Source organism: Silurus meridionalis, chromosome 4 (genome assembly GCF_014805685.1).
Source record: "Silurus meridionalis isolate SWU-2019-XX chromosome 4, ASM1480568v1, whole genome shotgun sequence".
Classification (NCBI taxonomy): domain Eukaryota; kingdom Metazoa; phylum Chordata; class Actinopteri; order Siluriformes; family Siluridae; genus Silurus; species Silurus meridionalis.
Window position 1 is genome coordinate 29,365,578 of NC_060887.1, and position 12,182 is coordinate 29,377,759.

At 38.0% G+C, this 12,182-nt stretch overlaps 1 protein-coding gene across 5 annotated transcripts in view; it reads right to left on the reverse strand.

The window, feature by feature from the left end:
- Window positions 1-11: 11 nt before the first annotated feature.
- Window positions 12-12,182, reverse strand: part of scn5lab (sodium channel, voltage gated, type V-like, alpha b) — a 119,928-nt gene continuing 107,757 nt past the window's right edge. For all 5 annotated transcript variants that reach the window (XM_046846071.1, XM_046846074.1, XM_046846073.1 and 2 more), the window contains 7 exons: window positions 11,027-11,149; window positions 8,285-8,557; window positions 7,418-7,471; window positions 7,175-7,312; window positions 6,950-7,054; window positions 6,061-6,331; window positions 12-4,952 (listed from right to left, as the gene is read on the reverse strand). In XM_046846071.1, the coding sequence (XP_046702027.1) occupies window positions 3,727-4,952; window positions 6,061-6,331; window positions 6,950-7,054; window positions 7,175-7,312; window positions 7,418-7,471; window positions 8,285-8,557; window positions 11,027-11,149 (2,190 nt within the window). In that variant the 3' untranslated portion in view covers window positions 12-3,726. The remainder of the gene's footprint in view (window positions 4,953-6,060; window positions 6,332-6,949; window positions 7,055-7,174; window positions 7,313-7,417; window positions 7,472-8,284; window positions 8,558-11,026; window positions 11,150-12,182) is intronic.

Genomic DNA, 12,182 nt, shown 5'->3' on the forward strand with positions numbered 1-12,182 from the left:
TCACAAAGGCAATAAATCCTGTTGTTTATTTGACTATAGATATACATATTCTAATTGGCCACAAAGCTTTTCAGAAAACCATGAGTCTCTCTAAATGTCCTGATTATGAGGACTACAGTCGACAGTCTTCTTTGCATTTCCTTTCATTTTAAACAAACAGTTGGGGGGGATGGGGCATCACACAAATAAAATTTACAAATGTGAAACCGTTTTTTGAAAAACAAGTTGTCATATTGCAGCATGCACATTCTAATAGTGTAAAAAAAAAAAAAAAAACAACGAAATAAATAAGTACATACATAAATAAACATTGTCAGAGGGGCAAATGACTGAGGCCGTGTTATATTTTTGACCTCAGAGAACCTCCAAATATATACCTGTAGGACTCCAGATGCTGACTCTGGCTCTGTTTTGGTCATCTTGCTCTTAGCTTATAGCTAGAATTTTGTAGCCCCGAAGCCTGATACTACATCAGTATTTCATCGCACACCGTTCTAGCTCCCTTAAGCAGCATCAGAATTTGATCACTGAATTTTCTTAGGAAGAAAAAAAAAAAACGATAAATAAAAACTACTAGGTTTAGCAAATTCTACCATTTATAAAATACACTGCTTTCAGATAACTAATATTTATACATCATATATGCAAAGCATAGACAAAATATGCCTTTGAATTCCTGTATCTGCTCTTGTATTGCACAAACTGGCATTTTAAAATGTACAGCAGATAGAAAAGTTTCCCTGTGCTTCATTTGACTAAATACACCTTATGTGAATCTCCAATCAACTCAGGTACTAAAGAATTATCATGGAAAAGTAGAAAGAGGCATTTATTACATTCCTTGTACATGTGCTGACAGATTTCTTTTTTAAAGGCGGGGTGTTGGGGAATTGTGAGCAACATCCGAAAAACCCCCAAAAAGTCATTAATGCCATCCCACTTAATAAATCCACAATATAGCTGTTGCATTTCAGTGAACACTCTATTGTAACCTGCTGTGCATACTGTTAATGTTTGATGAATTAGTATGAGGGTTATAAACAGAAATCTGAGAAACGTTCCAACACCTGAAGTCCAAAATAGAAAAACATGAAATGTTTGCATTTATCCGAAGTACTGATGCATTGTACATTTTCCTCTCTTTGTTTTACTGTGTCTAAATATTACAAAAATAAGCGTTGCTCCTCCAAGCATAGTCGGTTCATCTCTCATCCTCTTGCTGAAGTAACTGGACTAGACTCTTTGGTTTTGTAAAAACCAAATGTGAACAGCTTGAGAGTGATGCTAAGTGCTCAGCAGAAGGAGGCCTGAGATCCCCTTCATCTAACCGTCAAAGCGATCTGGTCAGCCTCCATCACACAGAACCCACCTGCAGTTATTAAATCCAGCAAGAAGTAGCACACTGCTGAAGTTATGTGTATTTCCACACACCAACCAATGCCCGTACTATCTTGTAGGTTTCTTTGACACATCATACAAGCTTATGCACATAGTTTTACTTCTGGGTAATATATGGCTCCTCTCCTGTGCAAGAAATAACCAAAAGGAGTTTTCCACATGAATTCTGAGAATCTTTTGTATCTGTGTAATGGTTTAAAGTGAAGAAACATGATTATCATGTCACAATGTAAAACATTATAGAGATCTGAAAACAGGACATCAGCACCTACAGTACATGAACCTCACCCTACACATGATTTCATCTAAAAGGGTTTTATACATATTCATTCCAGGAAGTTTAAAAAAAGAAAAGGTTTGTGGTGTAACATTTATTCACTGTAGTGGGTGCCAATAGTAAATATAATAGTATTATTTAAAAAGTTACAAGATACAATGCTAGCAATCCCCATGTGCGTCTTTTTCGGTGGCTTCGAGAAACAGGGCTTTATCCAGAAACCCATGTTTCTGATAAGTTTGTTTTCGAGGCTCACAAAATATGAATTTTTATAAGCAGATATGCTGCACAGTCATATTGGTGGAGCAGTTGTTCTTTTTTAAGACAAGTCGCAATGTTCCAGATGTTTTGTATTTCAAATTTTTTTTTGTTTTTGGAGAAAGCCCTTTGTATTTCCTTTGAATTATATTCTTGTCTGTATTTTTTTTATTGAATTTTTTTTTTTTTTTGAAACTAATTTTCAAAAAACTCTTTTACATGCAGAGTTGTATCTCTGTTTATTCTAATAATGATCCTGTTGCGAGCGCAAACATCTAAATATATGTATGGATAAATCTATGTATAACAGTGGGAATCTGTGCCGTTTGTTTTTAATAAGGAATGACTGTATTCTACATCTAAATAGATAAAAACGTGATGGCTTGTGCTCAAATGGACTCGAATGGATAGAAGACTTAATAAGTTCAGGGAGATGGCAGGATCACATCAAACATGAATGGTTATTGATGTAATGCTCTGGAATTAAAACAGCTTCACCGTGCCTTTTAAAGGTGAGCCTTTTTGCACTGGAGAAGAGGATTGAAATAGGGGTTAAGTTCTACCAGGCACACTTGGGGTCTATTGCTACAAAAACAGCCCTTCAAGAAAAACGTGCTAACCTGACTTAAAAAACAAGTGGATTAATCTCTTAGTGTGAATCGGAGATATGAATATACCATGGAGCCAGCAAGAGATTCCCCTCTTACACATAAGGTTGACATAGTATAAATGACATTATTATTATTATTATTATGTATTTCTTTTTTTGTTTGTTTTTATTCAAATATACATTTAAAATCAATATTTTTCTCCATTTTTTTATCGAAAGGTAGCAAATTATTGCTGAACTCAGTATGTGCAAAATAAGAATTCCTTTTCAGCCTTACAAAAAAAAGAAAATGACCATTACATCTCGAGGTGTTATGTGTTTTTTTTCCCAACATGCAAAATGAAATATAAATAAAATAAATACACAAAAACATTTCCATGTGCAGTAAAAGCCTGTGCAGCCTTTTGGTAGCGGTGGATGTAGATGGATGTTGTACGCGAGAGACCGTTGCTGAGTCATGTTTGATTGTCTTTTACTAGTCCTGATTATAGCATCCTGTAACCAGACCAGGCTATTTGTGAGATGGACATATAATTATATGCCAAAAACAAAAGGTGGAGGGGGAAAAAAAAGAGCAAAAAAGAAAGTACTGGCAAATATCTTCACTTAATCATCTTGCTCTTTCTTTCATCGCTAGTGACACAACCTGGACTGGACAGAAGAATTTTATCCTTAGTTATAATTTTTTTTTAAATTACATATAATATGAGCAATTGGTAAATTGAGCAAGACTATATGTCTAACGTCTTGCGTTTTCTACGTAGTGTGAAATCTATTGTCAGAAGGAAATCACACCAGTTTAAGTAAGACCTTTTAATAAACTCAGATGGTCAGGCATACTTTGTAAATGTTGATAAACTGTATTTCTTTCAATCTAATATATGATTAGTACATCTGTGATATAACTGCAGTTAACTGCTGCAGAATCTCACTCATGCATATAAACTGAAGCAACGTTAATGTGAGCTGTCTACACTTCGCCCCTGTATATTCAAACAAAAATGTGAAACACAAGGGAATTAAAAACATCAACTTGTCCTACAAAAACCTTGAAATCTTGATGCACAGTCACATGTATCAAGTGTTTTGAGTGCTGTTTGAGCTATGTTACATTCTGTAAACAAAAAAAACCCACAAAGTAACAAGAAGATTATTTGTGTGAGAGAGCACTTTATACTTAATGTTATAGAAACGTTTCACGGTCTTTGTCAGGGTCAGGTTTGCTCAGGTCACTGTTCCTGGGCTCAGGTATTAGAGCTTGGAAAAGCTCACTAGTGACTCTTGTCACACTGTCATAAGATGGCGGTGAGGAGGTCGAGGACAAACCCTCTGTCTCAGGTCCATAATTCTCCTTCAACATGAAGGCTATGAGTCCTTCCTTTTCTGGTGGGCTGTCATCCTCACTGCTGGCAGCTCCCTCTACATTGATCTGTCGATATATGAACGAGGCTTGCCTCAACTGTCTTCGGAGTAAATGCCTTCTGTAGGCCCTCTGTATTACAATGGACGATACCTCCTCCTGCTTACGTCGTAAAGTTGTTGTGATGGGCTCGTAGGAGATTTTGGATGGATTCGCCATCATAAACTTCTCTTCCATTTGTTGCTTGAGTGCGTCCATTTCGTCCGATTCGCCCAGCACGCGCTTGGTAAAGGCGAACAAGATGTCCAGGCAGTGAATCTTGTCACCGCTCACCATGGGCAAGTCCATGGAAATCAGCTTAATTTTATTAGGCTTAGCAATACGCAGCGGCTCCGACAGGGAATCGGCAAAATCCGAAAGCTTAGCGTACTCGATGAACTGCGTGGCCTCGGGATCAAACTTCTCCCAAACCTCGTAGAACATCTCAAAGTCGTCCTCACTCAGTGGCTCAGTGCTTTCCTCTGTGGCCACGCTGAAGTTCTCGAGGATAATGGCAATGTACATGTTCACCACAATGAGAAAAGAAATGATAATGTATGTAACAAAGAAGGTAATGCCTACTGAAGGGTTCCCACAGTTGCCCCGGACAGTGGTGCCTATGTTTGGCACATTGGGGTCACACTCTTCAGGGGAGTTGTTCAAAATAGGATTGAGCAGACTGTCCCAGCCAGCTGATGTCGTTATCTGGAATAGGCAAATCATGCTGTTGCCAAATGTCTCAAAGTTGAACATGTCATCGATTCCACCTTGTTTCTTCACATAGGCAAAGTTTGCCATTCCAAAAATGGCATAGATGAACATGACTAAGAACAGCAGTAGACCTATATTGAACAATGCAGGTAAGGACATCATTAAGGCAAATAGTAACGTTCTGATCCCTTTAGCTCCCCGAATAAGGCGAAGGATGCGTCCTATCCGGGCCAGACGGATCACTCGGAAAAGCGTTGGTGAAACAAAGTATTTCTCAATTATATCTGCGAGAACAATGCCTGCGAAAAGATAAAAAAAAAAACCGAAATAAGTAATTTCTTAATGTGAATGATACATAGCTATATATGTAGATACACTTTTTTCTATATTAAATGTGTCTATTCAGCTGTCCATGTACTTCAAAAACTGACCCTAGCCAAAAACCCTAACATGTTATGTTAGCATTACCCATTCCTTAAACCATATCTTTTCCGATTCATGATCCTAAACATGGATGGTGGGTGTTTGTCTTGATCTGCAAAAATGCCAGCTTGAAAAATGAATGCAACCATACATTTTCCTTTCCGCCTGCAAACTAACAACTGTCAGATGCCTCAAACCTCAATCACTTCCCAATCACCTAAGCTGACAGACTTGATTGCTACAATTACCTTCACCTTTACTCAAGCCCGTTTTTTTTTCTCTTTTTTTTTTTTTTTGCAGGGGTGGTCACTCTCCTTGCTAACCCTTCAGTGTCATTTTCTTCCTTCAGGGACACCTGCTCTCAAAACTGACCAGGCTTTCTCCTTAAGCATGGTCTGTCTCTTTCTTGGTAGATATAGTGTTGCACAGCTGCGCTGGATGTAGCCCTTGATAAGTCAAGCCAAGGTTACAGTGATTTTACAGTTAATCTTCTCCATGGGGTTGATTAAGAGCTTTTTTTTTTCCTACTGAGGGATTTCTTGATTTTTTTAGGTATACATGTTTCTCAAGGAGGAGTGTTCATTTATTTTTCATTATTCATTATCAATAGATCAACAAGTTGAGCAGTATGCCCATTGCCTGCTTTACTTGTCTTTGATACAAGACAACCATCAATATTTCTCTCTGTCTCCAAACATGTGTAACTCTATATATCATATGTATGCTAAAATTGATACTCTCTTCATTTCATTTACTTCCAGAGCGACTTACATTCATCTTATTCATACAACTGAGTAGCTATGGGGTTGAGGGCCTTGCTCAGGGGCCCAGAAGGGGGCAGCTGGGTGTGACTAGGATTTGAACTCATGACCTTCACAGCCGATGTCAAATGCCTTTACCTCTAAACAACCACGTCCCATATAATGGTGTCAAGTATTCTTTATCTCTTTACACTAACACTTTTAGAGTCCTGCCTTGTCTTACCCACAATGGAGAGAATGACTACCACAAAGTCAAAGATGTTCCAGCTGACGGTGAAGAAATAGCAGCGGAGGGCGATGATCTTAATGATGCACTCGGTGGTGAAGATGATGATGAAGGCTAGATTGATATTATACAGGATGGACTCCATATACGATGACTGCTCATCTGTCTCCACCATCATGGTCAACATGTTCAGGAGGATGAGCAGCATTATAATGATGTCGAAGGCTTGTTTTGATACCAAGTCAAAGAAGAATCCTTGGATAGAGTTCTGAAAGAAGGAACAATTTTCATTTATGTGCACCATATGGCAAAAAAGCATGTGGACACCTGAACAAAACACCTATAATATGTGGTTCTTCTCCAAAACGGTTTGGGGGAAAAAGCACGCAATTCTCTAGAATGTCTTTGTATGCTGTTGCATTACAATTTCACTGGAACCAAGTAGCCTTGCCAAAACATGTTTCACCATAACAATACCCCTGTGCACAATGCAAGGTCAAAAAAAAACATGGTTTGCCAAGGCCCGAGTGAAAGATCTCAAGTAGCTTGCACAGAGCACTAACCTCAATCCTAGTAAACACTTTTAGGATGCCAACTCAGTGCCAGGCCTTTTTTAATCTCTCGTGGCTCGTCATCAATCTCTCCACAGATACAGTTTTAAAAATCGAATTGAAAGCTCTTTTAGAAGAGTAAAGGCTGTTATAGCAGTAAAGGTGGAGCTAACTGCAGATCAATGCCAATTTGATGTTCATTGTTTAGGTGCCCACTTCAGACATTGACCTTTTTCCATATATATACTATATTCTGTATAGTGATTTCAAATTTGCCTTGAACAACACAGATTTTTTTTCTGGATAATTGGTAAGAATAACAGCGTTATACCCACCGTAGGCCTAGGAATAGGCTTCTGAGGTTTTTTTGATCCAAGCTTTTTCATGGCATTATAATATTTTTTCTGCTCTTCAGTCATAAAGATGTCCTGGCCACCTAAGTGCAGAGGGACTTCACTATTATTATTGTTGTCTAGTGTGAAAACAGCATGAGCTTCTACTGCGTAATGCAATATTTTATTCAAATTTGTTTTTAATACCACAATCAAATCAATACTTATCTTTCGTTTCTGTTGGTTGAAGTTGTCAATGATCACACCGATGAACAGATTCAGGGTAAAGAATGATCCAAAAATGATGAAAATCACAAAATACAGGTACATATACAGGTTGTGCTCCTTAATTGGCTGTTCCTCCACCTGTCAAGTTGAACGATGAGAAATTATAATTATATATTATTATTTATTATACGTAACTATTGATTCCAAAGCCATCGTTATTTATTATTACACTAGTTTACTTACGGCTCGCGAATCCACTGCTGCGTACATGATGTCCATCCAGCCTTTAAACGTTGCCTTAGCAGGGGAAAAAGAACAGGTTTAGGATGTTTGAACATTTTTGCAGTAAGCTTATTAGAAAGCATTACTAATGCAATTGATGAGATTTCATGTTTACTTCCGGCTATTACGTACATGACTGCAGGACATTGCTATATGACATCACTCGTCCTTTTCTTACTGTGTTAAACTAAAACCTTATTATCTATATCTTTATCTATTTTTCTGTGAGTAATAGACAATTGAATGTTCACACTTCTGCAAATCAGGAGTGAAGAGAAAAGAAAAAGCTCCCTTAGCCACAGTGAATAGAGAAGCGATGACCAAATATGGACTTCTATCCAACGCATGTATATTCTAATGAAAAAAAGGAGAAGACAGGAGACTATAAGAGGAGGCCTCTTTTAGACCAAGTAGCCATTTTTTGCCTTGGTTATCAGTAATTATAGGGCATTTGTGAATGGGCTTCGACTGACTATTTCTAGATGCAAATGGAAGGTTTGTATTGAGTCAAGTCAGAAGAAGGTGATGGAAAGGAGCTAAGTGACTTGTTGCTAGGCTACCGCACCAACTAAGTTAAAATGAAGAACGAAGTGCATGCACTCTTGCTGAGAACAAAATTCTGTATAATGGCCCCAGTGATGGCTAAAAATAAAGTTCCGCTGACTTGGTGATTGATTCCTACTCATGGACAAGCAGAGGTGGGCAGCTACAAAGTGCAAGACAGAAAGAAAAGAAAGTTTCACACTGAGCGCTGTGTGTGTGTGTGTGTGTGTGTGTGTGTGTGTGTGTGGGGCAAGGAAACGTTCCTAAGAGGAAAAGATCACTCACCACTTGAAGTAGTGCAAGGTAGCCAGCACCCACGTTATCAAAATTGACTTTTACTTTTGTCCAGTAGTACTGCGAGTCGTTCATAGCCTGACACTCGGTCTTGTTGTTAATGTGTGAGGAGTTGTAGATGACGCCTGAGCGGTTGATGCAGCGGCCGAATTTGCCAGCGAACAGGTTCACGCCCATGATGCTGAAGATGAGCCAGAAGATGAGACACACCAGCAGGACGTTCATGATGGAGGGGATGGCCCCAATCAGAGCGTTCACCACCACCTGGTGCCCGTGGATACAAACAACAATTAGATTTTTGGACAGGGAATGGACAGTTTCTGTTCTGTTACTGACTCACTGTGAAATTGAATGGAATTTTTTAGTTACATTAGTTGCATTATGTAGTTTCTCTGTTTGTTCTCTAATAATTTAAGGTCGTACTAATTAACAAATGCATCTACACGTTATCACAAATCTTTTTTTTTTTTTAAAAGCAAAGAAGGATAGACAGGATTACATAGTGATATGCAGCTACAGCTCACTTCAGTCACTGTATTTGAGTCATTGTTTACATGCATGCATCCACACAATGTGAAAAAAAGTTTGGTGACACCTGACCATAAGATTAGTATGTGCTTTTTGGACTCCCCACACCACAATTAGTCCCCATGTGCAGATTTTTTTTTTTGCATGGTTGTGGAGATTTGTGATCATTCAGCCACAAGGTTGTTAGTAAAGTCAGGTCCTAATGTATGGTCCTAATTGTAAATGTTCAATAGGACCGAGGTCTTTAGCAAACCACCCAAGATCTTCCACTTCAATCCATGTAAAGCATTTATTCATGAAGCTGGCTTTGTACTCAAGTTTGGGTCTCCTAGTCAAGGTGATGAGAAAACTTTATGCCAACACATCCAAACACATCCTATACAATTGTGCGCTTAGAACATTGTGGAAACAGTTTCGGGAAAAAACAATCAGGGCTGGAAAAGTCAGGTGTCCCAATACTTTTATCCATATAGTGTGTATGTATATGTGTGTATATACAGATTATGTTTTCTAATTGCTCTAAAGGATCATCTTAAACAGCAATGCAGTAATACTGGCAGAACAACGAATAACATCAGGACAGACAGAGCACATAGACACACACACACACACACACACACACGCACACAGTATAAAGCGCATGTTAGAAAGTATCCTCGTTTTCTTTTCCTTTTTTTTTTTTTGGATCTGCAATAATTTTGCAGTGAATACATAGTGTCACAAAGAGATCTGCCAAACAGCTGATCCTCTGCGAATGAGACTGCACTTTCTCTCCCCATGTAAACAAGACCATGTGCCTCAGGCAGCTTCTGTTAACACGCTGTGACGTCTAATCGTGTTTGCCAGACCTACAGCGACATAGTGGGAATTCCGTGCATGTCAGCTTATTGACAGAGAGGTATATAGGAGATGTTTTATATTAATTGACTGTAAAGAAATGCTTATTTGACATTCTTAGAAGGAGTCAGGAGAAAAGCTGCAACTTGAAAATCTTTTTTTTTTTTTTTTAAACTAAAGCTGCTATACACCTTATACACAGAAACACAACAACAGGAATTTTATGCAGACATTTTGCAAATCTAGTTTAAAATGGACAAAAGGTGTGATGTGTTCCTTGATAAATAAAAAACATTGACATATTGCCACATTGCCACTGTGCAAGAGGTATAAGATCATTCGGGGTGTGATGTGATTTGAAAACCATTAACATATACATCACACTAGCCCTTAATTATTTTAATTATTTTATATTATTTAAGATTTTTCATCTATAACAGCAAGCTCCATTGAATTTTAAGAAAGTTTGGATTTTGAGGGTTTCTTGAATACTGAAGGTGATGGTGTTTACTTTTGATGCAACTGATCCTATTTAGTATATTATATTTGTTATAGATTCCAGGTTGCCATACTTTTGTTATAGATACTACAGGTTGCCAGGTTACTCCTTAAGAATACTGTCAGAAAAAAAGAAAAATGTATTTAACAGAATGTGAAAGGTTTTTGTTTGTTTTTAAAGGATGCATTTAACATGGAAAGAGCTGAGTGGTGTACATCTGCATACAAAACATTTACATTAAGCACAACATCTATACAGGAATATACTGATAAACCCATAGTGCAGAAGGTATATAATGTAATACTGGCAATAGGTTTTACATCCATATGTAGTGACAAAACAGTCAGACTGTGGATTGAATAGATCAAGACATTATTAAAACTTGAAAGAAGAGCGAAAAATGACAGACAACACAGGCTTGTGTTAGTGCTATGATATTAGTTTTTTGCTGATTAGGTCAAATGCAATACTTATCTATTTATAAAGATTAGTATTAGTAATATTAATAGTGTGCAACATAATGTGAAAAACATTTATTGAATATTTGAGGGCATACCCCTGCATAAACAAATGATTTATCCTTCATTTTAAATCATAAATGAATTTTATTGTACTTTGGTGCCATGCGGCAGTTTGGCTTGTTTTAAATCATGGATAATGCCTGTACCTCTCTTATACTATTTGTGTGTATCTAGTGGGTGTTTTCCAGTGTATGTTTGGAGTTTTCAAATATTTTTTCTTTCGAAAAATGCACCAAACTTAAAACGCATCAAAAGTGGGGAGAACAATGTCAGATGACAGAGGACAGCAAAGTGGCAGATGGAAATAAAGAGAGGGAAAGACAGTGCGAGAGACAGAGAGGCTCTTACCCTCATGCCTTCAAATCTGGAAAGAGCTCTTAGTGGCCTGAGAGCCCTGAGGGTCCTAAGTGATTTGATGGCAGCCAAGTCAGAGTAGCCTAGTGTGTTGGCTACGAGGCTTACTAAAGACACCTAAAATGGGCACAGAGAATGGAGGAGACAGAAAAGATAGAAACTAAGTATTAGCAAGCTGACCAATCCAGCCAGGCGTACGGTCCATGCACTTCCTGTGAAAGTAAAAGAAAAAGGCTTTTCTCCACACTGGCTGGCTGGGGAAAAGAGCAGAAAGTGGTTAAACAGTTTAACAGCTGTATTTGCTGTTTCACGGGTCCGTGTGGCCGGTCCTGGAGAAGCACAAAAGTTGTCATTGCTGAATAGACATGGAGAGAGCGAGCAAGTTTGGCAGGCAGCTTCAGAGAATCTGAGGAGGAGGAAAATGTTTGCTGAATGAGCTAACAATCACTAATCTACTAAATGCGTCAGTGTGCTTAAGTGGCTTGGATGTGGCATGGGCCGGCCAGAGAAATCCTTACCCTCATCCCAGCAAAGCGAGATACGGCCCGTAGCGGCCTCAATGCCCGAAGGGTCCTTAGAACACGCAAGGTGCCAATTTGATCATAATTGAAGGCACTCGCCAACAGGCCAATCACTGAAACCTGTGTAAATTGAAGTGTAGTTTGTTGAGTTAATGCAATAATATAATAAATAATATTATATAAATAATATTTTTACATAATCTACATAGCATAGTTATCACTATAGTACAGTGTCTTTTCCCAATATAACATAATCTACTCTATAATCTATCCTTATTTTTATTTTCCAAGACGATATCTAGTCTTTAAAAAAAAAGTGGGAGCTTTTAATTTGTTGCCGTGTACCATGATATTTTAATAATAAGATAAGCGAATGTTTAAGCCCATAGAGAACAATCACTAAACATTGCTTAGATTACATTTATAATCATTTATGAACAGAACAGGCTGTCTGTTTTGGGACTGAGGGAGTAAATCTTTTCTCCATAGTGAATTAAAACGAGCACCAGTGAAGCATTGGGTCTCGTGCATAATATCTGAAAAGATATTAAAAGAATGTTAAGGGGTTAATATTGCTATACAAGAGCTTCTGCTTATTATGTTTTTAATGTGTGCGAATAGTATATGTA